General features: G+C 59.1%; 1 protein-coding gene across 1 annotated transcript; it reads right to left on the reverse strand.

Moving 5' to 3' along the window:
- Window positions 1-27,261, reverse strand: CSPG4 (chondroitin sulfate proteoglycan 4). The gene is made up of 10 exons (XM_039732018.1): window positions 26,947-27,261; window positions 13,833-13,996; window positions 9,255-12,833; window positions 8,479-8,958; window positions 7,910-8,086; window positions 4,947-5,145; window positions 4,655-4,789; window positions 4,359-4,513; window positions 2,921-3,104; window positions 1-2,721 (listed from the first exon to the last, which is right to left on the reverse strand). The coding sequence occupies exons 1-10, from the start codon at window positions 27,041-27,043 to the stop codon at window positions 818-820; spliced, it is 7,074 nt and encodes a 2,357-aa protein (XP_039587952.1). The 5' UTR covers window positions 27,044-27,261; the 3' UTR covers window positions 1-817.

A 27,261-nucleotide genomic window follows, 5' to 3' on the forward strand; every position in this document is an offset into this window, starting at 1 on the left:
GAAAACAGTGATGCACCTCGGAAAAGGCACTTTATTCTGTTTACTTCTGCCATACTGGAGTATACAGTGGAAAACCGTGCTGGCTCCGCTTCTCTGCTCTCCTCTCTGGTTTCACACTGCCCAGGTGAGCTCCAGCCATCCCTCCCTGCCAAGTCCTACCTGTTGTGCAGCCCCCCCAGGGCTCGGTGCAATTGGCTTCATGCAGCACACGGCAAGTAGAGCAAGAGCGAGGCGGGTATTTCTCCAAGTGGGTAGGGATTCCTAAATTCCCCTGGCATTGGCCACAGAATATTTTCTGAGCCTCTGCTCCAGTGTCTCAGTGTCTCAGTGTCTCGCCTAGCCCTGGGGAATTTGGGCAGCTTCATCCCCAGCCTGACTCAGCGCAAGCTGCTCCTCATCCTCCCTCTCTTACCAAGAGCTGTGAAAAGCAACCCTGTGGTGACTGTGCTGCCTTCAGAGGAGCCCCCACTGGGCCAGCCTGGGTGGCTCTGTGGGGACCAGTGTCATCAGGTGCCCCCCAGCACTGTGGCCTCCATCAGGCGGCCCAAATGAGCACCCAAAGTCAGCAATTCCCAGCGATGCTCAGGAGTTTTGCCTGTCCCCGGTTACTTATGCAGTGCCCCCCTCCCCTGCCCAAAGGAGATGTGGGGCTACAAGGTGGGCTGGAGCAGCAGCCCCTGTATCCCCAGGGCCCTCCTGCGTCTGTGGGATGCCAGCTCCCAGGGAGGAGGAGGAGGAGAGCTGGGAGGAGGTGGCTGGTGGTGCTGCAGGAGGGGCTGGACGCCCCGGTGGTCTCGTGCCACCGCAGCTGAGCCCTTCACACCCAGTACTGGTTGTTTTTCAGGGGCGGGTTGGAAGTCCAGCAGTACTGGAGGAGCTCGGGGTCTGGAGGGGCCCCGGAGCCCGTGCCCGGGGGCGGGGGACCCGTGCCCTTGCCCTCCAGGGTGGTGACAGTCGTTAGGGGGATGCTTTGGCTGGGGTCTGTCCTCCGGAAGGTCTCGTGGTCTGGCACGGCCCCGTTCTTGGCCTTGGAGGTGGGAGTGCCCTGGACGTGGTGCTTCCCCGTCTTGTTGCGCTTGTGCAGGTAGAAGAGAAGGGGCAGGATGAGCGCCAGCAGGAGGAAAATGAGGCAGATGGGGATGATGATGCTGAACATGTTGGCCTCAATGAAGCTGAGGAAGGTGCCCCCTGCCCCGGGGCTGGGGCTAGTGGTGGCACTGGGGGCCAGCCAGGGAGTGGGGGACATGCCCAGCTCGCTGGCATTGGGGCTGCTCCGTGCTGTGCCATGGGGCACTGGGGGTGAGGGTGCCAGCGGGACCGTCAGCAGGGTGACACCGTAGGACTTTGAGGCATTGTAGGGCTCGATGTCGTACTCCAGGGATGCCAGCGCCGGTGGCACGCCGGCAGCCACCAGCTCGAAGACAAAGCTGTCCCTCTGCAGGGGTTGTTGGGTGTCCCCAGCATCCAGCACCTCCAGCCCCACCAGCCCTTGCTCCAGCTCGCTCTGGCTGAAGGTTTCGATCGGGGCCGTGGGCTGTCCTGGATCCCTGGATACCCTCACCAGACGGCTGGCACGGGGCGCCCTGCGGACCTTGAAGACCGGGACGCTCTTGGTGTGGTTGGCCAGCTGGCTGGCATCGAGGACACTGGTGTCCAGGAGGGCTGTGGTGCCTCGGGGCCACAGGCTGCCTGCTCGGCTCTTCACCGCAGCACGGACGGTCACGTTCACCACCCCGCTCCTGTTTCCTGCCCGCGAGATGGCAACGAACTGGAAGTCATCTTCAGGCGAGCTGAGGTCACTGAAGGTGAACGTCACCTCCCTGCGATCCAGCTGCTTCTGTGAGAAGCCCCTTGATGGCTTTTGGTTGACTTGCACCTGTCCAAACCTGGGGTCCCTGGTGATCCTGTACAGGACATTACCTGCCCCTCGTGGTGCGGCCCCCAGCAGGTGATGCTGGGACAGGGGGGCCCTGTTCAGGTCTTGGGGCACTTCCAGCAGGGCTGGGCTCGCAGTGGTGCTCAGGACAGGCAGCACCTCGACCTCCAGTGAGGTCTGGATGGGCGGGTGGTGGCCACTGGAGAGCGTCAGGGCTAAGGAGCCTGGGGCATGGCTCCCAGTGGCAACAAACACCACGCGGCCAGCATTGACATCGGCTTGGGTGAAGCGGCTGATGGGCTCCCGGGGGTCCTGGGCGCTGGCCACGTGGCCAGCCAGGGGTCTCTGGAGGACACTGTACACCATCTCCTGCGGGGACACCAGTGGGTCTGCCACATCCAGGTACTCCTGTGACAAGGTGACCACGGAGCCTGGCGGCACCCGCAGCACTTGTTGCCGCTTCACCACCCGCGGTGACGCGGTGCTGCCGGTCACCGTCAGGTTGAATGCTTCAGAGATGACCACCCCATCCTGAGGAGGACGGACAGACCGCTGTTCCCGGGGCTGGAGCCACGCCTTGAAACTGAAGTGGTCTTTGGAGACGCTGTCCCCAGCATGGGCGTACACCAAACGCCTCGCAGCCAGGTCTGACTGCAGGAAAAACGGCCGTGACTGCTCCGGAGGCACACCGGCCACCAAGAGCTGTCCATGAGCTGGTGGCTCCGTCACCAGGAAGACAACATCATATCCAGCCCTCTCAGGGAGCAGGATTTGGCTCAGGAGGTTGGAGGCATCCAACACCGAGGTGTCAATCTCAGCCTGCTGAGCCCTTGTGAGCTGCAGACCTGGAGAGAAAAGGGATAAGAATCAACTAATGAAAGGTGGTCAGAGTTTGTTGCAATGACGGAAGAAGGAATTGGATGCAGTTTTAGATGCCTGATGTAATGTATCAGCCATGGAAAACAACACATTTGGCTTCTTCAGACAAACAAGCGCTCCTGAAGAGCTGCTTTGTTCCATCCTTCTCCATCATCCTACCCTTACCTGCGTTTTTCCAAAGCTGAGTCAAGCGCTGGGGACAATTTTCCTCGAAGGAGATCAGGACGAGGAGGATGAAAGAATCTGAGATGGTCGTGGGAGTGACCACACGGAAGCGGATGGCATCTTGGGCCAGCCAGAAGGGCTTGCCTGGCATCTCGTGCTGGTAGAAAATCAGCTGGCTGTCCACCTGAAAATTAAAAAAAACCCCTTGATCAGCTCCTATCTTGACTCTGAGATGGAGCAACCAAGCTGCAATTAGGTAAGAAATGGGGATTTTCACTAGCCATGGCACGGTAGTGACCATGGAGAGCTCAAGGTGTTTCTTTACCAGGATGTGAAATTGTGGCTGCCCATCCCTGGAAGTGTTCAAGGCCAGGTTGGACGGGGCTTGGAGCAACCTGGCCTAGTAGAAGGTGTCCCTGTCCATGTGGGGGAACAAGGTGACCTTTAATCCCCTTCCAACCCGAACCATTCTATGATGTTTCTCCCAGCAATTAGGGGAACTGAGGCTCAGAGGAAGGTTGAGCTTGCTCAGCATCCTCCGAGGGTGAGCATAGCACAGAGAAGCTTCCAGGGAGGGTAAACCTATGTGTCTTTGAGTGATAGAATAAAATAAGATCCTTGTTGGGCCCTGCAACATTTGGCCCCACAGGAGAAGGGTTTTTTCAGAGCTGGGGCCTATCTTGACTCTGGGATGGAGCAACCAATTAGGTAAGAAATGGGGATTTTCACTAGCCATGGCACGGTAGTGACCATGGAGAGCTCAAGGTGTTTCTTTACCAGGATGTGAAATTGTGGCTGCCCATCCCTGGAAGTGTTCAAGGCCAGGTTGGACGGGGCTTGGAGCAACCTGGCCTAGTAGAAGGTGTCCCTGTCCATGTGGGGGAACAAGGTGACCTTTAATCCCCTTCCAACCCGAACCATTCTATGATGTTTCTCCCAGCAATTAGGGGAACTGAGGCTCAGAGGAAGGTTGAGCTTGCTCAGCATCCTCCGAGGGTGAGCATAGCACAGAGAAGCTTCCAGGGAGGGTAAACCTATGTGTCTTTGAGTGATAGAATAAAATAAGATCCTTGTTGGGCCCTGCAACATTTGGCCCCACAGGAGAAGGGTTTTTTCAGAGCTGGGGTGAAAAAATCGTGCTTGGCTCTTTCCTTCAGCAACAGCCAGGCTGGCTGGCTCTGCAGCAGGGAGATGGCCTAGGAAAAGGGATTATAGCTCCCTCAGCCTCCCCCAGTGCTAAATCCAAGGCTGGGGCAGCAGCTCTTAATCCCTCTTAGCAGCTGCAGAGCTGGGAAAGTCAGGGCACGGCTGGAGCCTCGTGCTGCCTCCTGCCTGGGATCAGGTGCCTGTGGGCTCAGACTGGGACCCCCATGTGTGGTGGGGGCTGATGAAGGGCTGTGTTTGGGGTTCTGAGGGGCTGGAGGAATTGAAATCTCACCTGGGCTTGGGTGAAGTTCCTGATTTCCTCCCCCTGTGAGGTGGTCAGCCTGCCCAGGCGCGGGGCTTGCTCGATGCTGTAGTACAGAGTGGTGGAGCTGGTGGGGCTGTTGCTCACTGCCTGCAGGTTCTGGCTGGTGATGGGCTGCAGGGCACCTGGAAAACACATCCAGTGTGGATTTCAACCAGTCACCTTGCCACCCACCTGCAACCTCTGCCAGGGCCTCTCAGCAGTGCTTGGGCAAGGGCGGGAATCCCAATTTGAACTGGGAGGATGGGGAAGGTGCTGGTACCCACCTGGGCAGACAGTGAGGCTCTGCTTCCTGGCCAGGCTGATGACGGGCTCTCTCTGGGCCCTGATGAGGAAGAAGTGCCCAGGAGATAGGTTCTCACCATCCCACAGGTCGAAGGCGAAGCCGCCATCCAGAGGTCCTGTGGGAAGCACAGACCTGGGCATTTGTGGGGGCCAGAGGAGATGCAGCTCCCCATTAAGCCATCAGGAATTTGGGCCAGGGATGGGGTTGGCATCCCCTGTGTCCCCATCGCCCCGGGGTGGTGCAGGGGGCTGGGCACCTCAGCCCTGCCCTACCTTGGTGCACGAAGAGGATGAGGCCGTTGTCTATCTGGGCCTGGGTGAACCTCTGGAGCTCAGTGCCGGGCGCTGACCTCAGCACGACCTTCCCGTTGGCCGGGGGCTGGATGGAGTAGGTCACCTCCTCTGCTGGGGAGTCCTCATCCTCGGCACTCAGGACGTGGGGGCTGAGAACAGCCGTGGCACCTTCCCGCAGCTGGGGGACAGGGAGAGGCTGAAATCCCCCTGCCATACCCCCGACACCTCTCCCCTTTCTCCCATCCCAGCTCAGACCACTCTGCCGGGTGCCAGAGCACATCCCAGCCCAACAAGGGTGCCTTGTCTGTGTCCTGGGGACGCCTCCATCTTCTGGCCTCTTCCCAGCCCTGCGTCACCACTGCCGTGTTTGCCAGCACGTGCCACACAGCTGGGCCTGTGCCTCTGCACGGCGTGTGCTGGAGGGCAAGTGTGCCTCAGTTTCCCCAGTTCCTGGAAGTGGAAAAGGGCTCTTGGGGCACTGGGGCAGGGGCTGTGCCCTTGAGACCCTGCTTTGCAGGGAAGGGGTTTTAGTGGGGTGCACAAGCTGCTGCTGGGCACACAATGACCACAAGCAGCCCTGTCTCTCCCTGGCTGGGTGTTTCTCCTCGCTCTGCTCCCGTCCCAGTTCCCGTCCCACCACCCCCTCACAAGGCTGCAGCAAGGCCCGCTGTCCCAGCAAACTCTCCAGGAATGACAAATATGTGGCTGAGTTCAGAGCCACTGAGGAATTTCCCAGGACCACTTCCTCCCATCCAGCGGTGCTGACCCTCCCATGGGAACATTGCCACCCCAAAGCCTTGGCATCTCTCATCTCCAGCTGGAGGCAACAATTTTCCCCGCTCGTGACCCTGTGCCACATCCCCATCCTGGCAGACCACAGGGATGAATGTTGTGCTGCCAAACAGGTTCTGCCCACACAGCCCAGAGCTGCCCTTTGCCCTCAGGATGCCTGGAAATCATGGGGTTCATGGATGGAGCCGTGCCATGGCTCGTGTGGGGTGGAGGGGTGGGATGTGCAGCATCCCACAGCATCACGAGGCTGGGATCTTGGAAATCTGCATTTTGGGAATCTGCAGGGCAACACCCAGGCAGGCGCTGGAGGAGGTGCTCTGCTGGATGAGCTCTTTTCTGCTGTTTTCAGCTGGCCTAACCCAAAACATTGCTTGAGTGGGTGTGGGTGCCGACAGAGAAATTAAATCCCTCAGCAGTCCCCACGGGATGGCAGAGGCAGGCTGGAAAACACAGCTTTGGAGAGGCAGGGTGGGGGAAGTGCTGCTGGACACACAGCCGGGACAGGAGCTTCACTGAGCTTTTTGGGGCTTCTTCCTCTCCCCAGCACCCACAGCAGCTGGAATTGCAATCACACTGGGGGCTTGGAGCCAAAGAAAACTCCCTGTGGGCAAAGCAGGGGGGATTGGCAGCCCCAGGGCACTGCTGTCCGCTGGGAAGGGACAGTCAGGGCGGCTGGAGCAGCTCAGAGCCCGCCCTGCAGGAGCTGACCCATTTCTCCCTGCTCCTCGTCCTCCCTGAATTATTAAAGCCTTCCGCCCGGCTCCGCGCTCGCTCGCTGGGCTCTTTGTGTTTGCTCAGCCTCCGTGTCGCCTCTGCTCGCGGGGAGAGCCGGCGGGAGCTGCCGGAGCAGCGCCGGGAGCGTGGCCGTGGGCTCCAGGGCGGCGGTGAAGCCTCTGTCGCCGTGGCATCCAGCCATCCTTCCTTCAGATGCAGCCCAAAAACTGCTGCTCCTTCCCAAGGGGCTCCACTTTGGGGGCTAGACCCAGCCTGTTGTCCCCCGGCATCCCTGGAAACCTTTGTGCAATCCCTCTCCCGGGCCTGGCCTGACCTTTAAACACTGAAGTCATCCCTCAGCAGAGCACAAACACACAGGGCCGGGCCTCGCCCGTCATTCCCGCTGGGGAAGGAAGCCTTTCCCTGCTCCAGAGCTCCTCTGGACAGCTGTGGTCACTCTTCCCAGGGTGCTAAGGGATTCCCATGGAAAGGCAGACAAATTGCTGCCTCAGAGAGCAATTTTAGGAGGTTTTTTTGTCTTTTCATCCTTATTCTTGGCATGATGGCTGAGGGGGAGGGAAGGCCATGCTTACACTGGATGTCTGGAGTGGGAAAAGGGGCTGGCATGGGCCCAGCAGCTGAGGGGTCAACTTCCCCCTGAATTTTGGCCCAGGTGAGGCAGGTCTACAAAAGGGATTTGGTCAGAAGCTTTCTGGGCTGGAGGGGAAAAACTGGAGCGGGCACAGAGCTGGGGGTGCCTCCCAAACTTTGCTGGTGTCCCTCAAAATGGGTGTCTCTGGGGCCAGACAGGGTAACCCCTTCCCCTTGGGCTTCTTCTCCGGAGTCCAGGCTCCCAGAACCCTTCCCAAGGCAACTGTGTGATGATCCTCATGGAGTAGATTGTTTTCCAGCTGCCAGACTGGGAAATCCCGGCACAGTGAAAGTAGATGCAGGGGGCTGGGGGAGGGATGATTGTGCTTCCATGTTTTCCACTAAATTCTTTGCTGGAATTTTGCATTAGTGACCCCGAATGGGACAGGGAGGGGTTGGAAGCAGAAGGTGGGAGTTCAGCAGCAGGTGAGACCCTTCTGCGGTTTTCTGGGATGGATGATAGAGAGGTGTGAAAGCTGCCCGGATGATGAGTAATTGCAGCGCGTTGGCGAAAGGCGGGCACGCTGCTCTGGGGCTCGGGGGTGTCCCGGGAGCAGGGCTGCGGGGCGATGCTCCCACCTCGCGGCCGCTCCCCGCAGCTGCCGGCGGGCACGGCTCGCTCTCCGCCTCCTCCAGAGCCCCACCCCGGCGGGAAAACGCTCCTCCCTTCCCCGTTCCGAACCTTGGTCAGCCTCTGGGCGGCAGCCCGGCTCCGCCGAGCTCGGGTGGCCGCGGGTGCGGGGGATCCCCACGCCGCGCTGGCTGCCCCTTCCTGCCACCCTCACCTGCAAACCGGCGTTGACCTTCAGCCGCGGCGCCTTGGTGCTGCGGGGCAGGATGGTGATGAACAGAGTCCGGGGATGGCTCTGTCGGGATACCTCGGAGGCGTTGGCCACGATGGTGAAGCTGTCAGTGAGGGATCGGCGACCATCCTGCCTGTACTGGATCTGCTGGTTCTCCACCTGCGGGGCAAAGGCCAGGTAGATCCTCCACGGAGGGTACAGACCTCGGGCCCCTCTGGGGAGGTGACCCTGAACCATCCTGGCACGATGATGGCAACCCACCACTAGCTCAGGGCAGCCCTGCGGGTTCTCTGTGGGAAGCAGACCTGGAGCCCAGCACGGGTGCTCTGCCTGCATCCCCACCCCGTACCCCTTATCCCGTATCTGGGGCTGCGGAGCAAACCCATCACCCCAAATGCCTCCATCCCTTCCGATGGGGAGAAGACTCCTGCAGCCCTCCCCAACCTCCCAGTGGGGCTGGGGGCTGGAGACCACCCCGGGCTCTCCCCAAACCCTCAGGACAGCAGCCTGGTGGGCAGGTGGGTGCCTGTGGGTTCCCATGGGTGCTATACCTCGCTCCAGGTGAAGCTGTGCAGCCCGCCCTGCTCGGGCCGCTGGCTGCTCAGGAGGGTGCCAAACCGGGGGGGCTCCAGCACCCTGAACTCCACGCCGAGAGCTGGGTAGTAGGCGTTGGGAATGCTGAGGATGCTTGAGGAGATAGCAGCAGAGCCACCTCCTGGCACTGTGATGTTGTGGACGTCCAAAGGGACGGTGATGGGGAGCACAACCAGGCTGACCACCACCCCCTCCAGAGGGTCTGCACTGCGGGCGGTGATGTCCAGGACAAACTGGTCACGCTCCTCGTTGGGCTTGGAGTGGAGGTAGAGGACTCTGCCACTGTTGATGTCCTCCTGGGTGAAGGACTGGATGGGATCCAGGCTGGGCTGCTCGTTCATGTCCTGGCTGTGCTGAAGCATTGCCAGGAAGCCGGAGGCTGGGGGGCTGCTCACCAGGTAGACTATGTCTTGGGAAGGTATCTCTTCGTGGGTCACCTGGGAGTGTTGGGGAGATGAGGCATGAATGGAGGGCTGGTAACTGAGGCTGGCTGCCCCACAGCCCACCTGCTGTGCAGTCAATCCCTCAAAGCTTTGCTGTGGGATGGACTGCAAGAACCACCTTACTGAGGCCATGCCTGAAGCCCTCTCTCTTTGCCCCCTGGGCAAAACCTGACAAAGGCCTTGGCTCTGTGCAGGGGGAGTATAATGGGAGTCCCATGGGTGGCCACCCTGGTTTGGTGGCCAGGGAAGTCATGCGGGCATGGAGAATGACTAGAGAAGGGGATACTCACCATTAAGTCTTCCTCCTTGATCCCAGCCGCTTCCCCCTGGAAAACATAGATCTCCTTGTGGTTGACTATGCGCAGGGGGCTGGGATGGGTGTCCAAGAATACGCTGATGGCCAGTGTGTCCTCCACTGCCACCTCATTTGCTTCTACAGTGAACTGGAGCTCATCCCGGGTGTTCCTGCTCCCATTGTGGTGGTAGGAGATCTCTCCTGCCAGCAGGTCCCTCTGGGAGAAGGCCATGACCGGCTGCTCCCCTCTCAGCACGGTGCCCCACCTCGGTGGGGTGGTTATTAGGAACCGTATTTCTTCGTCTGACCTGATGTCCATGTTGGTCTCCAGGCTGAGGACAGAGGAGTCAATGCTCCCTTGGGCGCCCTGGTGGATGACCAGACCAGTGTTGTTGACTATTTTGATGTAGGGGTCTGATGCCTGCACTTCCAGGAGAGCCGTGGTTTGGTGGAGGCCATCCGAGACCTGCAGCTGGATCCAGCCCCGGTCAGCCCCAGAATGGACAAAGAGGATCTTCTTCTTCCTCAAGTCATCCTGTGTGAATCGGTAGACCTGGTGGCGTCTGTCATCGACAGACACAATGCTGCCAAAGAGGATGTCCTTCCTGGTGAGCACCAGCTGCGCGTCGGAGAAGCCAGAGTCCCTGTCAGTGAAGGCAATGTGGTCGGTGGTCAGCAGGTGCTGCCCGTTGCGCACCACGTTGAAGACTCTGTTCACTGCCCGGACAGGGCTGTGGTCATTGACGGGCTGGATGGAGACCCTGAAAACGCCCCTCACCTCCTCGGCCTCGGAGTCGGCGCTGCCCTCGCCCTGCCTGATGGCTACGAAGGGGATGTCATCCTCCAGCGTCTCGGAGTCATCGTGCTGGTACAGCAACCGGCGCTGGAGGATGTCGTCGTTGGTGAACTCCGTGATCTCCTCCCGGGAGGCCCAGCCGTGGGACGCAGCCCAGGCCAGCCTCCCATGCGCTGGCCCCTCAATCACCTCATAGACGTAGTCCATGCTGTTCACGCTCTGCACAAACAAGTGATCCTTGGAGATGATGGCCTGTCCACCTTCCGGCACAGTCAGGAGCACGTTGGTCAAATTTGGTGCGTCGGGGTCCCCACCAATGCTGATTCTGTAGGTATAGACGGGCGAGTGCTGCTCACCAGTGTGGACGCGGAACTGGAAGAAGTCCTCAGCTTGCTGGGAGTTCCTGATGGTCACGCTGTAGCTCAGGCGGTTGCCCTGCAGGTCCTCTTCAGTAAATCCAAAGCCTTCAGTCAGCCTGTTGCCAAGCAGCTCCAGGTTTCCCTTTTTGGGAGCCTGGATGATCATGTAGTGGAAGGGAACTGGGGCAGAGTTTGGATCTTCCAGCATTGCTTCCAGCTCTTTGCTGGTGATATTTCTGTGCCGCTTATTCTTCATCTGGAGGGGAGCCATGGTCCTCATCTTAATGGTGGCTCTTTTAATCCGTATGAGGAAGGTGTTGTTTGGCAAGACCTTCTGCCCCACCTGGACTTTGAATCTCACCTCCTCCGTGCTGTCTTCCAGATGGTGCTCTGGGTCTGTGCTAAAATACTGAATGCGCCCTTGCTCCAGGTCTTGTTGGTGGAAGGACTCGACTTTTTTCCATTCCCCTCCCATGCTCCCTTGCTTCTGGACCTCACCATACTTCAAGGGCTCCGTGAGGATGTACAGGATGGAGACCCGTTGTTCCACAGCGTTCGTCTCCACGGACAGGTTGGCTGTGGTGATGCGCGCAGCCCCTCCTTGGGAGAGGGAGAGGCCGGTGTTATTGAGCAGGCGGATATCAGGATCAATGGCCAGGATCCTCAGGGTGGCAATGGGGCTCGGGACAGTGCCATCACTCACCTGCAAGGTGAGCTGTAAGTTTGTCCCACCCTGGTGCACATAGACTACGTTGCCAGCTTCCAGGTCCCTGCAGGAGAACTCTTCAATGGGCACTCCGGGGTGGAAGTCTAGCTCCACGTAACCCTCCTCCACCTGCTGACTGTGCAGCTGGAATTCGAGGTCATCGCAGGACGAGTCATCATCCAGGACCTGCAGGATGTCGGTGGTCAGGTGTTTCCGTGTGTGCTTCAGGATTGTCATGTGGTTCCCGCGGGGAAAGATCACCTGTGGGGCATCGTTGACAGGGTTGATCATGATGGGCAGCAGGTACACCTGGCCCTGCCGCAGGCACTCTGGGACCCCTTGCTGGGTGGTCACTGTCACCTCCAGCATCAGCTGGTCCATGGGCCCTTCGGAGCCATCGTGGATATATCTGACCTTCCGATTCACAATGTCTAACAAGGTGAACTTCCTTCTGCTCCTGGACCCGGGAATGTCCAGCTCCAGTTGGCCGTGCCTGGGGTCACTGGTGATGCTGAAGAGGATTTGGGACTGACGGATGCCTGCCAGGCTCAAGTCTACCGTAGGCTGGGCGTGTTTCCACTCCAGGTAGGCCATGCCGCCTTCGGGGACGATGAGGGGGCTGACGTGCAGCAGCCTGCTGATGTTGGCAAAGGCAGGTGGGAAGCTGCTGTCGGGCCGGCACGGTTCCACCACCAGGCCTGGTGCTCCGGAAAAGCCATTTGGAGGTGGGGAAGGGGATGCCTCATCCTGCTCATACACCTCCTCATAGTCCCAGTAGTGATCCTGCTTCCCACAGCCTGCTGTGATATCCTTTGTGATCACGGCATCCTGCAGGCTCCTCCTCTGCAGGTTTATCCGGAGGTCCTCCAAGCAGCCAACAAACGAGTGGTTGGTCATGGTCCACAACGAGATGAAAGAAAGATGGTGCTCCCTCAGCCTTTGCAGAGCTTTTTCATCCATACCTCCAATGAAGAGGTTTCCCTGAAGGTCCAGGTAGTTGTTGATGCCCCGGTTGGATGTGGATGAAGCATAGTAATCGATCAGTATCTCAAACTTGTGGATGTCCGTGTGGACTTTGACGTAGTGCTGCTGCTCGTCGCTGATGAAGACGTTGTTGTGCAGGACGATGACGCCGTTCCCCTTCTCCACAAACCCCCGCAGGCGCCCGTTGGAGATCTCCAGGTAGAAGAAGTCATTCTCCAGCCCTGCGTGGTAGATGAGGGGTGCCTGGGTGATGCTCGTCGTTATCACAAACTCGATGGTCGCTTCCTGCCTTGCGTCCCAGGTGGGAAAAGCAATGTAGGAGTGTGGCCCCGGGAACCCGAATGGCTCTTCAGGCTCTGCAGAGAACTGTGTGCTGCACCCTTCCTGGACATGGTGGAAGGTCTTGGAGCTGCCACCAGCAGACAGATGGGAGAGGACATCCAGGCCATTGAATGTCACCAAGTGAAGACACCCCCTGAAGGGAGGGCTGGCCTCGGCAAGGTACGGCAGGTCCAGCCTGCCTGTCCCGCCGGCATAGAGGCCGTACTGGATGTCCAGCTCCCTTGCTGGCCCTGCGATGTCTGCAGAGCTGTTGAAGAGGCCATCGATGGTCAGCGTCATCCTGCCATCTTCCACCAGCAGCTCCACATCGTGCACCGCCAGGTTATCGAGCTGCAGCCCTGCTGGGGACTGCAAGGTCACCTCCTCCAAGCCCAACTGCAGCCTGGCCTGCAGGGAAAGACACAAAATCCTCAGCTCAAGTGAGACCTCTCCACCTTCCAGCAGCACCTGCATGGACCCACACCTAGGTGCTCGCAAGGGTTTTGGTCCCTCGGTTCACTCCTCCACCTCTGGAGGTGCTCCTCCTTCATCCTCCCCATGGGCCTGCCCTCTTTATCCTGCTCTCTGAATTTCTCTCCTTTTCCACTCATTCTCAGCAAACTCCAGTCTCAGGACTGGGATCCTCCATCTCCCAGTCCCACAGCTGGGCTTTTTCTCTCCCCTCACAGAGCAGCCCTGCAAGATGCAGGCTCCTCCTCCCCTGCCCTGTCTTGCCCACTGCCCTCCATCCTTGCAACCTGGGCTGTTTCCAGCCCTTTCCCTGGGAACTGGCAGGGAAATAGCAGGCTTTGCTCCTCGTGGGCAGCAGCCTGGAGCCTGCCTAAGTACAGGGTTAGCTGGTGAGACACATGGCCTGCATTAGGGACACCTCTAGCAGTGACTCGCTTGTTCTCCTGCTCTGGTTTAATGTGGTTGGTAGCCCGGCCCAGGCTGCAGGAGAGGCAGGATGTGTGCCTCGGATGCTCCCTGCTCTTTTCCTTCATGGTGGATGCCAACATCATAACCACGACAGGGAATTTTATTGCTCTGTCCTGATTGTTTCCCATGTTCCAGCTGGGACGAGAGAGATCTCTTCTTTCCCTGGATCCTGTCGTCTCACCTCCTCACACCTGAGGGTGCTGTGCACGTGTCTGACCATGCAATGCACACGGGGTGCCAGTGTCGGGGTGTCCCCGTGACCACCCCCAGCATCACCCAGGCAGCGGGTGAGTAGCTTCCCCAGATGGAGCCTGTTTCTCTGCATTTAACCAAACCTTCCAAGACTGTGACCACTCTCCTCTTGGAGCTCCCTGCCAGGGGTCCTGGCAGCTGTGCTGCCTCTTCATCCTCTCTCTGGATGAAGCCGTGGCACAGAGCTCCCAGCCCGGGAGAGGACGGGGTGCTGACCTGCAGGCGGCCGGCTCGCAGCTGCAGCAGGAGGTGGTCGGGCTGGCCGGCAGCCAGGAAGAGCAGCCCGTTCCCCTGGCTGGTGAGCAGCTGCAGGTGGAGCCGCACCGTGCGCGAGGCGTCCGCCAGCGGCATCTCCACGAAGCTGTCCCCAAAGAAAGAGGCTGGGGAGAGAAGGGAGAAAGGTCAGGCAGGGAAGGACACCTTCTGCAAAGCCCTGCCTGGGTGGGTGCTGGGATTATGGAGCCTCCCGAGCCCATCCATCAGCCCTTCCCTTGTTTGCCATCTGACAGGCTGCTGGGGTCCAGCAGCCTAAAAAGACCCTTGGGGGAGTCTGTTTTCTCTGAATTTCCTAAAGAAATCCTAGAAGGGCTTGGGTTGGAAGGAAACTTAGAGCTCATCTAGTCCAAGTCCCCTGCTACGGTCAGGAACATTTTCCACTAGCCCAGGTTGCTCCAAGCCCTGTCCAACCTGGCCTTGAACACATCCAGATATGGGGCAGCCAGAGCTCTGGGCAACCTGTGACAGGGCCTCAGTACCTTCTGATTAAAGGAATTGTGTTTCTCCTCAGTGCTGGAGGAATAAACAGGAGTGCCTGTGATCCATAGGTGGATGAGAGAGTGGATGGAAACCTTGGCTCTAAGTGGGTGCCTGGAGTTGCAGCTGGAACGCGTTCAACACCCAGTATGCATCAGCCCTGGAGGACTCAGCTCAATGGCATGTGGTCATGAAATGACAGACTGTGTCACAGGGCAGAGGCAGGAGAGTGCAGGATAAAGAGTACAGGGAGCGGCCAGGCTTAATTTTAGAGCGCTTTTAGTTTTCAGCTGACTCAATGCATGCATGTGCATCTCACACATGTTAAATGTGTGTGGCTGGGGCGTGCAGCCACCCATCCTGCCTGGCTCCAGCTCAGCCTGTGGCAAAGCTCTGTGCTTAAGCATAAACACTGCAGCCCTGTAAGCTGGAAATGTTTGGGGAGGACATGTCAGGGATGGGGGCAAATGCACATTTTCAGTCCATATGTAGTCACAGGCCTGCTGGAGTTTATATAGTGAAGCTTTCCTGCTGTGCTTTACTAGAGGATTTATCAGATCCACCCAGCTGTGGACCTACACTTAAATTTGGGGTCCCAGATCTGTCTTGCTGAACAAGAACAGGAATTTGTTTTTCAGGGTCCCAGCCCCGATCTCTTTTGGAGAAGGTAGGGATGGATGCTGGATGTTGGGGTGACACCAACCTTCTGCACAGTGAGGTCTGGGTATAAACACCCACATCTGCTCTTACAACTGCTTCTCTGGATGCATTTTCCTCTTGCCCAAATTTCTGGAATGACCAGGGTGGGAAGGGGCAATGCAGGCTTTGCTCACAGGGTGGTGCAGTAGGTGAAAACCCAACCCAGCAAGTGAAAACCCAACCCTGCAGGACAGCCACAGTCACTGAGGCATTTGGAAGGGCACCATCTGTAGAGGTGAAGACAAAAGCTGGCATGGCAGGGACAGAGTTGGAGCACTCTGATTTAGCTTTTCCCATTTTCTTCAGAGCTGAGCCCTGCATGGGGGAAGCTCTTCTGAGCCCTTTGGGAATGGGGAGACCTCCTTGTCCAGGACACCACAAAAAATCATTTCCTGCCACTGGCAGCAGAAGAAAGTGCCTCAGTTTTCCCCTGTGGTCTGGGAGGATGACGTGGGTGTTGCAAGGACCATCACCCCACCCGTTCTGGACAGGGAGGAAATGGCACCATGGAAATATCTGGCCTTTGCTGTAACACCAAGCCCTTTGCCCAGCCCAGGGCAAGGCTGTCAGGGTGCCTGCTCACTCCCTGGCCCTCGTGCCTGCTGCTGGCATGGGGCACTTTGGCTTCCTTGTCCTCTTCAGCCCAGCCAGTGACTCAGAGGAGCTGTTCTGTTCTCTGCAGGGCTCTGTCCTTCCCTGACCTGCTCCCTCCTTCCCATGCTCCCAGCAAAACCAGCCTTGCCCAGTGGCCAGGGGTGGTGGGTGCTGGAGCTCCCAGCACCGCCTTGTCCTGGGGCTTGCTGAGCAGCAGTGACGTGGCACAGTGGAGAAGGGAATTTTCCTGTCCCTCCTTGCACAACCACAGGCACACGTGTGTGCACACGTGGTCCCCAGAGACATCCATGGACATTATGTGCTGGCTCCCAATGAGCTTCCCTGTGCATGCTCCGTGCTCCAGCTCCCACTGGGATTTTGCTACATTTTAGTGGCTTCCCCTAATTCAAAAATGTTTTTCAGATGGGTACTGAGTGGTTGTTTTCATGGGGAGGGAAAGCTTGGCTGGGCTGGAGCCACCAGCAGCTCCCATGCCCCCCCAGGGGCTGGGCAGTGTCTCGCTGTGGGTGCTGGGGATGAGGGTTTGGGGCTGCTCCAGCAAGACCAGCTTGTTTTCCAGTGTGCCAGGGGGCACCAGCTCCTGCAGCCAGCACATTTTGTCCTCCCTGCACTCTACCAAAGCTGCCAGAAATGTTTTCCTTATTCTCTCATTAAATACTAATAATAAAAAGCTCCCAGAGGTGTGGATGCCTCAGGGAGTGGTGCTGTTTGTTGGGGAGGAGGAAGGACCCTTGCCCAGATCCAGGAGGCGCCGGAATTTTTCTCTAGCAGCAGAGGCAGTTACTGTTGTTTGTCCTCCCAAATTCCTGCTTTATTTCAGGGCCACTCTCCTCCTCCCTCATCAGCCCAGCCAGGATGTGAAGCCACTTGGCCTGTGACATTTCACTTTCAGGAGGGAGCTGCAGCTTCTCCCCTCTTCCTTGCCCTCCGCTTTGGAAAAGATGCAGAAAACATGGATTTTTTTGGGGTTCTTTTCAAATGCACTTTGCTCTGGAGGGGCCTCCATAGGACAGGGTGCCCCATCCTGGTCCATCACTTGGAGCAAGGAGGGACTTCCAGGCACCCATCCCCATCTTTGGGCAGGCTCGGGTGGGCTCCTGGGATCATCCCATGAGGATGAGTTCCCATGCCCCAAAAGCACCTATCTCAAGTGATTTAAGGCTGCCATGCTCATACCACAGGAGTGTTGTGCCCCTCATCCCTGGATGCAGATGCCCAAGGGGGCCCCTCCTCTCCTGTCATGGGGAGCAAGAGGTCCCCATGTCCTGGCCACGGGCCGGAGCGGACACCCCGGATGTCCCACTCACCCCGGATAAAAACAATTGACATTCCCATCTTGCTGCGTCCCACAGGAAATCACCATCGGAGCCTTGCCAAGCCGATTGAAAGGCGTTGGACGAGGCGAGAGGAGCCTCCGTCACAGTTTCCGAGCAGCCCGCCAGCAGCCAGCAGATTATAGACTGCAGTGTCACTTGGGTTTGGGTTTCTTTTTTTTTTTTTGCATTGAAAAAAACAAGGAGATGAGCCAAAAGCTCTGAGGAGCTCTGAGGAGGGGTGTCGTGCTGCAGGGCCGCTCCTGGGGCCGGCACACAGCGAGGGCTCTGTGAGCCGGCGCTGCCCGGCCGCCGGACACGCGCGGCCCCGCAGCCTTGGCTCTCTTCCCCCGCCGCTGCTCCGGCCTCTCCCGCCGCTGCTTTTTGGTGTTCGGGGGTTTTCCGACTGGGGGAGCAGGAGCAGAGCCTGGTGGTGTTCGGGGATTTTCCGACTGGGGGAGCCCGGTGGGAGATCCCACCAAACACTCCCTCCGAGTGTTTGGGGCTCAGCGAGGCTGTTTTGGGCTCTCCTTTGTATTTCGACAAGCACCTCAGCACAGAAACTTCTCCCACCTCCTTCCCAGCACGTAGGAGGTTGAAGGAGCCAAGTCCAGGCCAGGCGAAGGGAGTGCTCGGAAAGCTGAGCGCGGAGAGCACCGGCGCTGGGGCAGGGACAGCCCCGGGCACGGGAGCCGGTGCGCGGCTGCTGCCCTGCCCCGAGGCTCCATCCCAGCCCTCTCCAGGCCAGGCGAAGGGAAGCGCTGGGAAAGCTGAGCGCGGAGAGCACCGGCGCTGGGGCAGGGACAGCCCCGGGCACGGGAGCCGGTGCGCGGCTGCTGCCCTGCCCCGAGGCTCCATCCCAGCCCTGCCGCAGGACAAGGGGGGCAAGAGGAGCAGCACCGGGGTGCAGCCGAGCCCCAGGGCTCCCCATCGCTCTGGCCACCACGGGAGGACGCCGAGGCTGAGGAGGAAGGAGCGGAGCGGAGCAAACCCCGCCCGGGGACAGGGGTGTGGAGCCGGGGAGGGGCTGGATGCTCAACAAGGCTCCATTCAGGCTGCGGTGGGGCAGGTGGGGGCCAGGGCCGGTGGCCGGCTGTGTTTGCAGGGAGGGACTGGAATTCATTAAAGCGGCTCTCTAATGACCGCGGCGGTGCCAGGAGAGCCCCGTGCACACACACGCGCCCCCCTGAAAGGCTCCCTGTGTTCGCAGCCGCTTCCCATCCCGGCCACACCGCTTTTCCAACGGTGGAAAAACAGCCGGGGAGTGAAAGGTCCTTGTTGCCCGAACAGCCCCGGGCTTGTGCGGCCGCTGGTGCAGCCCAGCCCGCCGGCTGCCCTCCTTCCTGCCTGCCTGCCGGTGCCAAAAGCGGCCCCTGTGCCGGCCTGCTGCTGGGGTGCTGCGGGCCCCCCAAGGGCAGCCTGCTGCACTCCTTCTCCGCAGCCTCGGGAGCTGGTTTTGAGGCCCTCTGAGTTGTTTGGGGTTGTTTTTTTTATTTGTGTAACTTTCAAGGTAGTGAGGTCACCCCTGTCCAGCCTCATCGTGCTGCACCCCCGCCGCTGTGCAAACGGCAGAGGGGCTGGGGATGTGAGCACCGGGGAGATTCGGGGAAAGGTGGACACTGGGGAGATTCGGGGGGATGTGAGCACCAGGGAGATTCGGGGGGATGTGAGCACTGGGGAGATTCGGGGGGAAGTGAGCACCAGGGAGATTCGGGGGGATGTGAGCACCAGGGAGATTCGGGGGGATGTGAGCACCAGGGAGATTCGGGGGGATGTGAGCACTGGGGAGATTCGGGGGGAAGGTGGACACTGGGGAGATTCGGGGGGATGTGAGCACCGTGGAGATTCGGGGGGATGTGAGCACTGGAGAGATTCGGGGGGATGTGAACACCAGGGAGATTCGGGGGGATGTGAACACTGGGGAGATTCGGGGGGATGTGAGCACCAGGGAGATTCGGGGGGATGTGAGCACTGGAGAGAATTGGGAGGATGTGAACACCAGAGAGATTCGGGGGGATGAGAGCACCAGGGAGATTTGGGGGGATGTGAACATCGGGGAGATTCGGGGGGATGTGGACACCTGAGAGATTCAGGGGGATGTGAGCACCGGGGAGATTCGGGGGGATGTGAACACTGGGGAGATTTGGGGGGATGTGAGCACTGGGGAGATTCGGGGGGATGTGAACACTGGGGAGAATCAGGGGGACATGAACATGGGAGGGGTTCAGGGGAATGCCAACAGCAGAGGGGCTGGGCAATGTGAACAACACTGGAGGGGCTCGGGGGTGGCTGCCCAGCGCTGGGGATGCTGCTCAGCAGCTCGATCCCCTCCTGTTCCCCCTGCAGTGTGTGCTGAAGGCTCCCGTCCCACTGCCAGCGCAGGCAGGGTGGGCAGGCCAGCGCCGTGGGTGGTCCTGGGGACTCAGGCTCCCTTGTCCCCAGCCTGGCTCTGAGGCCCAATGGGACCTGCAGCCCCCCGGAGCTGGAGCTGGGCTGTGCCCCTGTCCCCACACGGGGTGGAGGGGCCACGGCAGGAAGGGATCCAGTGGGATTTTGGAGAAAGGCTTCATTATGTTCCACATTCCCTTCGTTTTATGGTGTGGTTTTATTTATGGGCAGGGAAGGAAATGAGCAGCCTGAGAGGAGTTAAGGCAAACACAGTAGCCCTGGGCTTTGGCTGGGGCTTTGCTGGGGGACAAATGGGGGGCTGCTGCCTTCAGACATGCCTGAGACCCGAGCTGAGCACCCATCTGGGTTTCCACAGCAAAGAAACCCCAGTGCAATGGAGATGGCTGGGTTTAGTCTGCAGCAAGGGCATTCAAACTCAGCGGAGGCCTTGGGATCACACCACAGTCCCCCTGTGCCTGCCCCAGGAAAGCCTGGGGTTCTGCCTCAGGATTTATGGAATGGTGTGTCACGGGCACAGATCCATCCCTGCTGCGATAGCTGCTGGCACGCAGGAGGACTTTTTCTTTTATCCCCAGTCCCAGTGATTCCAGGGACTGCTCCCACATCCTGAGCCAGGGCTGTGCGTGCTTTTCCAGCCCCAGCAATGGGAATGAGTGCTCTGGTTCTCGCCTCCCCCCTCCATCTGGCCTTCCCTCACGGCGGGGCTCCCAGGGGCCGCCGCTTTCCAGGAGCGCTGGCCAGCAGAGATTGCTGGAAAGCAGCACCCACAAAACCACCAGGAAAGCTGTGGCTGATCACCTTCCCCGGTCTGGTCACCTTCCCAGGTCTGCTGACCACCAGAAGGGCCATCAGCCTTGTTTTGGGCGTGGGAGGAGAGTGCTGGCCAGGGGTGCTGTGCTGCGCCCCCATCCCAGCCGGGTGGCCTCTGGCTGCACCACGCTGCTTTGAACCCCTCCTCCTGTGTTTATTCCTTCAGTTCCTCTCCCCCGTTCCCCGGCCAGCTGCTCTGAGCTCGCCTTCCCCAGCCTGACAGCTTTGGGGAAAAACAGCCTTTTTACAGCCCACGGACTCTGGGGTCAGGGGAAAATGTGAAAACATGCCCCCTGCTAATTCTGTGCTGCCTGGGAGGGGGCTGGCTGTACCTTCCCGTGTCCTGCCAGTCCCCAGCCCCTGCCCAGCGCCTCTGCCTGCTCCTGCCTGCCCTCCCCGTCCTTATGGAGCAGCATTAGGAGCTGTGATACAGCAGGGAGGCCATAAAGCAGGGTCCAGGAGGCTTGGCTAGAGCTCCAGAGCTCCACGGCTTATCCAGCATGGTTTTACAATGATTCAAGCACAGCCCTAAAGCTGATGGTATTTCCTGAGCTCTCCTGCTCGGCCAGATGCAGAGCCATGGAGGGGAGGGCAAGGAGCTGGGAGCCAGCCTGGAACCCCCCACAAAGGTCACAGTGCTTCTGGGAAGAGCTGGGGAGATCACCCTGGAGCGAGCACCCCCAAAGCCTGGCAGGAGCAGGAGCAGGCATGAAGAGCTTCTAACGATGTGTGGCTCAATGGCTCCGGAGGGACTGAAGGAATAAGCCCAAGCTGGAAGCAGTGTTTGGAGTGTTTGCCCTGGGAAGTGAAGCGGGGGGAGAAAGTGGGAGGATTTGGGGAAGCAGGAGGCTCAATGGGGCTTTTGTGCCGTCCCCTGCAGCGTGACTCAGGCTCACTCAGGCTCCCGCTGCCAGGAGAAGTTGGCCTGGAAATACTGTATCAGCCCCAGAGGACGTGGTTTCCAAACCATTCGAAGTCGGGTTTTGTTCTATTTTTTCTGTCTTTCTCTCTCTCCCAAGCCCTGTTTCCCTGTCTCGCAGGCTGGCAGGTTTTCCAGCTCCACCCTGCCCATCCTGGCACCCTCTGCCTCGGTGTTCCTGCCCCAGCTGCCTCCCACCCAGCGAAGGAGAGGCTTGCAGACCTGAGGAAGGACACGTGGTGGCACAGGAGGGGACAATCCCGGCCAGCCCCGTGCTGGAGGATCTTGGAGGAGTGGGGCACTTGGTGCACATCCCACCTGCAGACCCCAGAATCCCACCCCGCCTGTCCAGCAGAGCCAGTGCCTGTTCCCAAGCTCACTCCCCGAAAAAATGAGGGGAAGGAGGAGCCGGGGGGGCTGGAGGAGCCGGGCCAGGGGATGCTCCCAGACACGCCTGGAACGGCTCGGCTCGGTGTTACCGGAGAGATCCTGCCTGCTGTCAACAAACAGCCCGCGGCCGCCGGGGGCCGGCTCCGGCTCCAGCCGCCCGGGCTCTGATGCTTCCCAGCCCCGCTGGTGTCAAGTGGCTCCAGACGTGCCAGGATGGGGGGAGTTAGCAGCCAAAACCGAGGGGGAAGAATGAGCACGAGCGGGAGTGTGGAAACCTTGCCAGAAGATACCTGCTTGCCTTAATTGCAGCATCCAGCGCTCAGGGGTGGGGAAATGTTTCAACAGGGATGGTAAAACGTGCAATTGTGGTGTAAAATGTGTAAATTGGGGCGGTTCAGCTCTAGTTGTGCTGGTAAGGCAGCACCCACAGCACCCTGCACGCCACAGGGCACCAAGGACCACGGCCAGGATGAGCTTTTGGTGATGCTGAGTGCTGTGAGGGGCAGAGAAAAGTGTCACTACAGACAGAGATGGGGGTTTGCAGTGTGGATGGGGGAAAGAGAGGATGTTTTTTGCTCCTCTGGGGCTGACATGCTAAACTGTCTGCAAACAAAATTAGTATTTTCTTTTTCCTGCTCCTTCTAGAGCTGAAAGCTCTGCCCTCTCCTGTCCTGTCCTGTCCTCTCCTCTTCCCCCATCCTTCCAGAGGTCCCCCTCCCTGCCTCCCCCTCCCCACTCCTGCCATCCCTGACTTTTCCATCCATGAGAAACACCCGCCGGGGTGATGTTTATAGAGAAAATAAATGCCTGCTCTATTTGTAGCACGGGGGGAGGCCCGGCTGTGGGGGGCTGTGGGGGTGTGGAAGCCGGTGCTCACATCCCCTCCCAGGGCTGCAGGGCTTTCTCAGCCACATCCACCTCGGGCCAAGACTTCCCTCTCTTCTCCCAAGCTCCCAGAGGAAATGACCCTGGTGGGCTCAGAAATTTCTGTGGGATGGGATGCTGAAAACCTTGAAGCCCTTCTGAAGCCCAGGCAGAGGCTGGGAAAGGGAATGGGAAATTCCTGCTGCCTGCCCCTCTCTCTGCCAGCGCTGCACCACGCCAGGGGTGTGAGCTGGTCCAGGGTGGGGAGCACCCATCAGCACAGCTGGGGATGGCACCACGAGCAGCCGCTGACTCCAAACCCTCCCATCCCTCGCCCGCCTGCAGCAAAGAGGAAAAACAACTTCCAGAAAGCCAAGACTCGGGCAAAAGTAGCAGCAGGGATTCACAGGGCCATCCCCAGCTGACTCACAGCTCCTTCCCCAGCCAGTGAGTCATGGTGATGGATCCGTGTTGCTTCTCTGTCTCCTTGTCTGGGGGGCACGTGATGGGCCCGGCCACCTCCAAACCACGCTCTTTGCCCCATCACTCTCTCCACTCCCGGCAGTTTTTGGCAGCACCCGCCCTTCTCAGGGCTGCTTTGGGGCTGTCAGGCAGCCAAGGCCGCCCCTGGGCACAGGGCAGCTCCCAGAGGCACTGCCCAGAGCCACAACACCCGGGGAAGGGGATGGAAAACGGGAATTTATCACCCTCCTGGATCCACAGCCCGGGGCACAAACATCTCCCACCCCACCCTGATGCCAGCTGGGAGGCCCTGTTTGGTCTGTCCTGAGGGTAAAGGAGTGGCAGTGGGTGACAAATCAGGCAGCAAACCTGCATGGCCCCTATCCTGGGGATGGAGCAGCTACAGCAGCCCTGCTCCTATGGATTGTAACCTGGCTTTGCAGACCCCAGTGCTGCCCTGACTCCCAGCTCTGCTGTGCAAAGCAAAGGCTTTGTGAAAGGTTCTTTGACTTCATAGAACGTGTCTGGGATATGCTTCATAAGATATATTAACATTCTATCAATACAACAGACTAAAAATTATCCTCATATACCAATGCCTAACAATATTCTGCTATATTGGTCAATATATTCTACTGGTAATATATATTAAATATATATATATATATACACATATTATATAGATAATATACATATTATATATATAATATACATATAATATATATAATATACATATATTATATATTATATATATTATATATATTATATATTACCAATATATTATAGTGGTAAATGTGACCTCCCTTTTTCTGGTTTATTGACCTCAGGAAAGGTCTGAGCGGTGTCCCATCCCAGTGCAGCATGGCAATGTCCAACCAAACACAGGGCACGATGGAGACAGCTCAGGAAGGGCTGGTTTGGGAATGAGGGAGCTCTGGTGGACACCTTCCCTCCTGTGTGCCCAGGGCTTTGGAGATGCAGCGTGGTGAAGGACTGGGGGCAAACAAGGCTGGGGCTGCCCAGGTGAGGGCTGGGAAGGGCACAGGAGTTTCTAGGAGTCTCCCAGCTGAAGGCTGGGGGTGATGCTCACACTCAGCCTTCCCAAAAAGGAGACAAAGCGAGCCCAGCACCTGGAAAGGGCCACGGGAGCAGCCCCGGGAGCCGAGGCTGGGCTGGGCCAACGCCTGCTGCGAACAGTCTGTGCTTGGAGCTTTATTTAGGCACGCAGGCTCCCGCCTCCCAGGCCCCGTTCCTGTCCAGCCTTCGACCTGACGTGAGCTCCTCGGGGTGAGCTTAACCCTGTCCTGCAATCCTGCAGGAATGTGCTCATTATATTTTTGCCCACAGCCCTCTGTTGCTAAATATAAGAGTGAGACGAGAATATTCCTCCCCGATTCCCACGATACCAGTTTGTGTTCTCCCCCCTTTTCAGCATTTTTCCTGTTCTTTCCCATCAGCTGGAAACTTTTCCAGCTGCTTTGAGCTATGACCTTAAAACATGTGGCGCGACCATAAAAAAGAAAGTTTGAATAAATCAGTCAGATTTCCAAAAGTGGAGGAAAGGAAGAGCCGAGGTGGCTCCGTGGAGCTGAGGAACCTGGAGAGAGCAGAAGGGATCCTGGATGGACAGCCCAGGGCAGACACTGCTCCCTGCCCACGGGCAGGATCCTGGACATGCCAGTGTCCCCCTGCCTCGCCGGGACCCCATCACTGCCCCTGGGGTCCGCCTCAACTTTGGAGGGTGTCACATTTTTGGCGCCCACTCGCTGAAATCTTGGGGTGCACTCTCATGGGGAGTCTACACGTCCAATTCTCTCTTCTCCCCTCACTCCAAACCTCCCCTAAAAGGGATTTTGGGGAAGGGGGAGCCCAGCCTGTGGGTGACCTCACTGGGAACCAGAGGGGAGCCAGGCTGTCGAAAAACAGTTTACTAAAGCTTCACACTCTGATGTCAAGAGGACAAGTTTTATGAGTGTTTTTTCTTTTTGGTATAATCCTGTATTTGATGAAGTGCATGATGACTCTTCCCATGCTGGGCTGGGCAGGAAGACCCAGATTCCTGAACCTGAGCTTGGAGGGAACACAAAACACAGGCTTCCCCCCAAAAAACCTCAGCCCCATGCTCAGCACGCTGCTCCTGGCTCTCCCTGATGGAGACACGGGATGTCCCACGGTGGGCAGCCAGGGAAAGCTGGAATGAGAGCTGCTGGGCTCAGCAGGGATGTTCTCAGCTGCAGGGGGCTGCTGGGAAGCTGCTGCCCAGCCCCAGGGTCACAGCTGGCACATCTGTTTCAGCCCAGTGCAGAAACAGTCCCCGGTATCTGAAAATGGGGGTAAACCCCCTTTTCTTCCCCAGCCCCACGGGTTGACCCCCAGAGCTGTGTCACAGCCATGGGGGGAGACACCTGGGGCGAGTCTGGGGGTGGCAGTGAAAGCCATGGGGATTTTGGGGATTTTTGGGGTTTCTCCAGCCCCTTTACCATGAAAGAATTTGGGACTGCCAGGGCAGCCCTCAAACCCACCCTGGACACCGTGCAAGTAACAGATCCATGTGGGGAAATCCCATCCCGGGATGGAAAGGTCAGGGCTGGGAGGAAGGAGACCACTCTGTTCATTAACAAAAGGGATTTTTTTCCACTCAGCTTGCCAGGCGCCCTCCTATTTTGGTGCATGACAAAAAATAGAAAGAACAAGGCCTAAGGTAATGAAAGGAGCATGTCCCAGAGGCCACCTGCTCTCTGGGAGGGAGCAGGGACAGCAGGAGACCAACAGCAGCCCTGCAGGTGCTGAGGGCCACAAGGCTGGGCTCTGGGATCATCCCCCTCCTCGCACCGACCCAGGCTGGGATGCAGAAGATGGTTAGGAAGCTAAAGGCTGGAGGTTTTCAGTAATTCCTTTGGGAACTGCCGGGAGCAACTCCTGCCTCCCTGCTGGTCAGTGGCCTGGTCCCTGGGGGGAAGTTTGGGGAAGAGACACTGCTCACTGGAATGATGTATTATTTTTGGGGTGAGTTAGGGACTTGAAAGTGCTTTTTAAACGCCTTCACGTTCAAAGCTGCAGGTGCTGCTGATGCAGTGCTGTGCCCAGTCAGAGCCCAGGCACAGCTCGGAGGGTCAGACCCCGTCCAGACCCGCAGAGCCTGCTGAGGCAGGGAGGGAGCAGGGAGGGAGCAGGGCTGTGGGACGGCGGGCAGGATGCTGAGGCTGGACACACGTCTGGGTGTGCAAACCTGGCTGCTCCATGGGGAAAACTGGCTATAAACCCCACACCTCTGTGCCCAGCGCTGACCCTGTGCAGCCGCCAGCCCTGTGCCACCACGGCCCCAGGAGTGGTGCCACAACCCTTGCGGGGCTGTGCTGCTGGGAGAGGTGAGCCACTCGCCCCTGGCCCGGGGCCAGCAGCCACCGCAGCGCCCAGGACGGACAGCCCGGGCGGTGACACCCCGCAGACCCCCAGGACGGACAGCCCCGGGCGGTGACACCCCGCAGACCCCCACTCCGGGGTGAAGAGGGGCTGCCCTCGCAGGCGCTCCCGTGGCGAGGCCAAACATGGGCAGGGAGGGCTGGCGAGCTCCCTCCCCGTGGCACCGGGCTTGGCGGGGAAGCCACGGTGCCTTTCCCCCGCCGGCCGCCCCTGGCTCCGGCCGAAGCTGCTCCGAGCCGCATCCCACACAGAGCGCACACCGAGCCCTGGGGACAGCACACACCGAGCCCTGGGGACAGCACCCAGAGAGGCACACAGAGCCCTGGGGACAGCACCCAGAGGGGCACACCGAGCCCTGGGGACAGCACCCAGAGAGGCACACAGAGCCCTGGGGACAGCACCCAGAGGGGCACACCGAGCCCTGGGGACAGCACGCTGAGGGGCACACAAAGCCCTGCGAGCCGCTCCTCTCCCGGCCTCGGCTTCCCCAAAAGTGGCCCTAAACGCAGCGCTCCTGCCAGCCTGGACAGGACCCCGCAGCCCGGGGAGGGACAGCCAGCACCCGTGGGTCACCCACGCCCGCAGCGCTCCCCGGTGCCTCCCCAGCTCTCCAGGAGCAGGATTATCCCGCAGGATTTCCCACCCTCACTCCCGGCTTGGGGACGGGACTCACCTCCGGCCGGGGGTCCCGCGCTGAGGGGCTGGGGGTGGCCGGCCAGCAGCAGCAGCAGCAGCAGCACGGTGGTGGCGATGCCACCTCGGGCACCCATGGCGTCCCTCCCCGGGGCAGCGGCGAGGGCTCCGGCACGGCTCAGCCTCGGCCGGCTCCCAGCCCAGCGCTCCCGCTACTACTATATTTAATAAAGCGGAGCGAGGGAGGGACCTGCAACTTCTCCCGCCTGTCAGAAAGGAGAAGTTCGCTCAGATTCCAACCCCAATTTTCCCTCTTAAAGAGCTAGAGGCCCTCGCCACCCACACCCGCCCCTGA

Source organism: Passer montanus, unplaced genomic scaffold (genome assembly GCF_014805655.1).
Source record: "Passer montanus isolate IOZ18808 unplaced genomic scaffold, ASM1480565v1 scaffold111, whole genome shotgun sequence".
Classification (NCBI taxonomy): domain Eukaryota; kingdom Metazoa; phylum Chordata; class Aves; order Passeriformes; family Passeridae; genus Passer; species Passer montanus.

What these genes read in the sequence shown, in the direction of transcription:
- CSPG4 (XM_039732018.1), bottom strand. Translation starts at nt 27,043, where the DNA reads ATGGGTGCCCGAGGTGGCATCGCCACCACCGTGCTGCTGCTGCTGCTG. An exon ending in TGCGAGCCGGCCGCCTGCAG is followed by an intron (nt 12,834 to 13,832) that starts GTCAGCACCCCG and finishes CTTTCCCTGCAG; the next exon opens with GCCAGGCTGCAGTTGGGCTT. An exon ending in TCAAGGAGGAAGACTTAATG is followed by an intron (nt 8,959 to 9,254) that starts GTGAGTATCCCC and finishes CAACACTCCCAG; the next exon opens with GTGACCCACGAAGAGATACC.